The sequence below is a fragment of the Clytia hemisphaerica genome, unplaced genomic scaffold, assembly GCF_902728285.1.
Source record: "Clytia hemisphaerica strain Z4C2 unplaced genomic scaffold, Clytia hemisphaerica genome assembly, whole genome shotgun sequence".
Lineage (NCBI taxonomy): Eukaryota > Metazoa > Cnidaria > Hydrozoa > Leptothecata > Clytiidae > Clytia > Clytia hemisphaerica.
In genome coordinates, this window is record NW_027103745.1 from 11,896 (window position 1) to 13,901 (window position 2,006).

General features: G+C 34.4%; 1 protein-coding gene across 1 annotated transcript; it reads right to left on the bottom strand.

Annotated features, from left to right (window-relative positions):
• Positions 1-459: 459 nt before the first annotated feature.
• On the bottom strand, positions 460-1,735 carry LOC136805377 (protein FAM170B-like). Its single transcript, XM_067061958.1, has 3 exons — positions 1,421-1,735; positions 1,047-1,075; positions 460-765 (listed from the first exon to the last, which is right to left on the bottom strand). Exons 1-3 carry the CDS (start codon positions 1,536-1,538, stop codon positions 601-603), a joined length of 312 nt encoding a protein of 103 aa, XP_066918059.1. The 5' UTR covers positions 1,539-1,735; the 3' UTR covers positions 460-600.
• Positions 1,736-2,006: the final 271 nt, after the last annotated feature.

Here is a 2,006-nt window from a genome sequence, read left to right on the forward strand (position 1 = left end):
AGACCCAGTAGCTCCGTGACGTGATCATTACTTACTCGTAATTGATTGATAGTTTCAATTTCTTCTGGATTTCTGGATTTCTTCTGGATCGTAAGGATAGTTCGAAGCCATTTTCAACTCGATTTTTAGATAACACTTAGAAGAGAAGAAAAAGATGAAATATAATATCAGAAAATGCACATTTGACGGAAGCATATTTTTTGGCCTCTTAGACGCAGTAGCTCCGTGACGTGATCTTGGATTAAAGATTTTAAGTCAGTTTAACAAAAAAAACTTTTATCACAAATTATTCCACTCATTATTATTTTTCCAATTCTTTGAGATTGAAGCAACCCATAGACATGTTACGGGGGGAAAAGGATGCATTCATATCAGATAGCAGCATTTTGATTATAAAGAAAATTTCAACTTACAGTTGACAAGGCAACTTCGTCGTCGTTAGCTTGCTGAGGAATAAGATGTTATAAATCAATTTAGCAACAAAAGATTCAATCTTAAAACAACATCCTTAGAAGTAAGTATTCTGTCAACCATTATTACTACCTCATAATAACGGTGTAAAAAGTAAGTCAATTTAAAAAAAAAAAGAAAAACGAAATTTCAGCTTACAGCAGATGATGCCCGTAGAACTTGTTGTTGTTGCAACATCAATTGCTGCAATTGCTGTTGTTGTTGCTGGAATTGCTGCTGGAATTTTTGATGTTGTTGCTGCAATTGCTGTTGTTGTTGCTGCAATTGCTGTTGTTGTTGCTGTTGTTGCTGCATCTGTTGAATACAAACAAAGAACTTCTTTTAATTTTACTTTTAAGCAAAAATCTGTGATGGCCTTAAGATCCACTTTTTCATCACGTCCTCCGACGACACAATCATGAAAGCAATCCAAATTCAATTACCTAATGGTTGATCACGGTGTAAAAAGTAAGTCTGTCGTTGCTTAGAATATATAAATAACGAAATACTAGCATGTACATAAAGAATCAAGTTCGTAACGGTTCACACGATGAATCAGGATCAAAAAAAAAGTTATCTCAATAAAGTTCACTCACCATTTCTTCTAATTGTCGCCTTAGCTGATCTAGAAAATAAATGAAAAGAATTATTTTTTTGCCAGAAACTATACAGTAGCTTCTTCGGGCGTTTGCCATCTTCTTTTTTTTATCTTGCGCTCCAAAAACAATTAAAATGCTAGATTTTATCCATCGGGACGAAATTTAAAAAATCAAATTTTTCCTTCACTTTTTTTGCTGGAGAAAGCTTAAAGTTGCCTATCTAGCTCTTCGGGCTATGATAAATCATTGGTCCTTCATTATCGCATTACAAAACAACTAAAACAAGATAAAAACAAGAAAGCCTCAAGTTCAAAAATGAAAAATGACGTCGCTAAATTCCGAAAATAACTTGAGATAACAATTTTACATACCATTATTTTTTCTTTCTTCTTTTAAAAGTCTTTTGGTCTCTTCATTCTCCTTTATAGTCTCTTCTTGTCTCTGCTGTTGATCATTATTCTTTCTCTCTTCTCTCAGAAGTCTTTTCATTAAGTTCTACTCATCTTTGTGCTTTAATACCAATCTGTTTCTTGTCTTTTTGGATTTCTTCTTCTTGATCTCTTATTTTTTCTTTATGCTCGTCATTGTCGTCATACATATTGTGGAGTAAAATAAAAATAAAGGAAACCATAGAATCGTACTGTCCGTCGCCAGTTGTCCAGGCTACAACCAGGCTATACTAAAAACCATTGATTTTCAAGCCCGAAGGGCTAGAGGTCAATCTCTAACCTTTCTCAGGCAAGAAAAATTGAAGCCTTAAAATATGCGCCGTATTTTTGATGACGGATTGAATCTAGCAATTCCTTTGTCTTCGAGTGATATATTTTTCGAAATTAAGCGGTAAATTTTAGTTTCAATCTGTCATTTGTGTAAAAACCAGGCGGGTCGCTCAAGGCCGCGCAACTTTGGTAGGATTTGTTGGCTTCAAATCCTACCAAAGAGATTGACCTCTAGCCT

Bases quoted from the DNA above. Each gene is read 5' to 3' on its own strand.
- LOC136805377 (XM_067061958.1), bottom strand. From the start codon at position 1,538: ATGAAAAGACTTCTGAGAGAAGAGAGAAAGAATAATGATCAACAGCAG. The intron at 1,076-1,420 runs GTATGTAAAATT...TTTATTTTCTAG, and splicing joins AGAAGAAAGAAAAAATAATG to ATCAGCTAAGGCGACAATTA. The intron at 766-1,046 runs GTGAGTGAACTT...TGTATTCAACAG, and splicing joins GGCGACAATTAGAAGAAATG to ATGCAGCAACAACAGCAACA.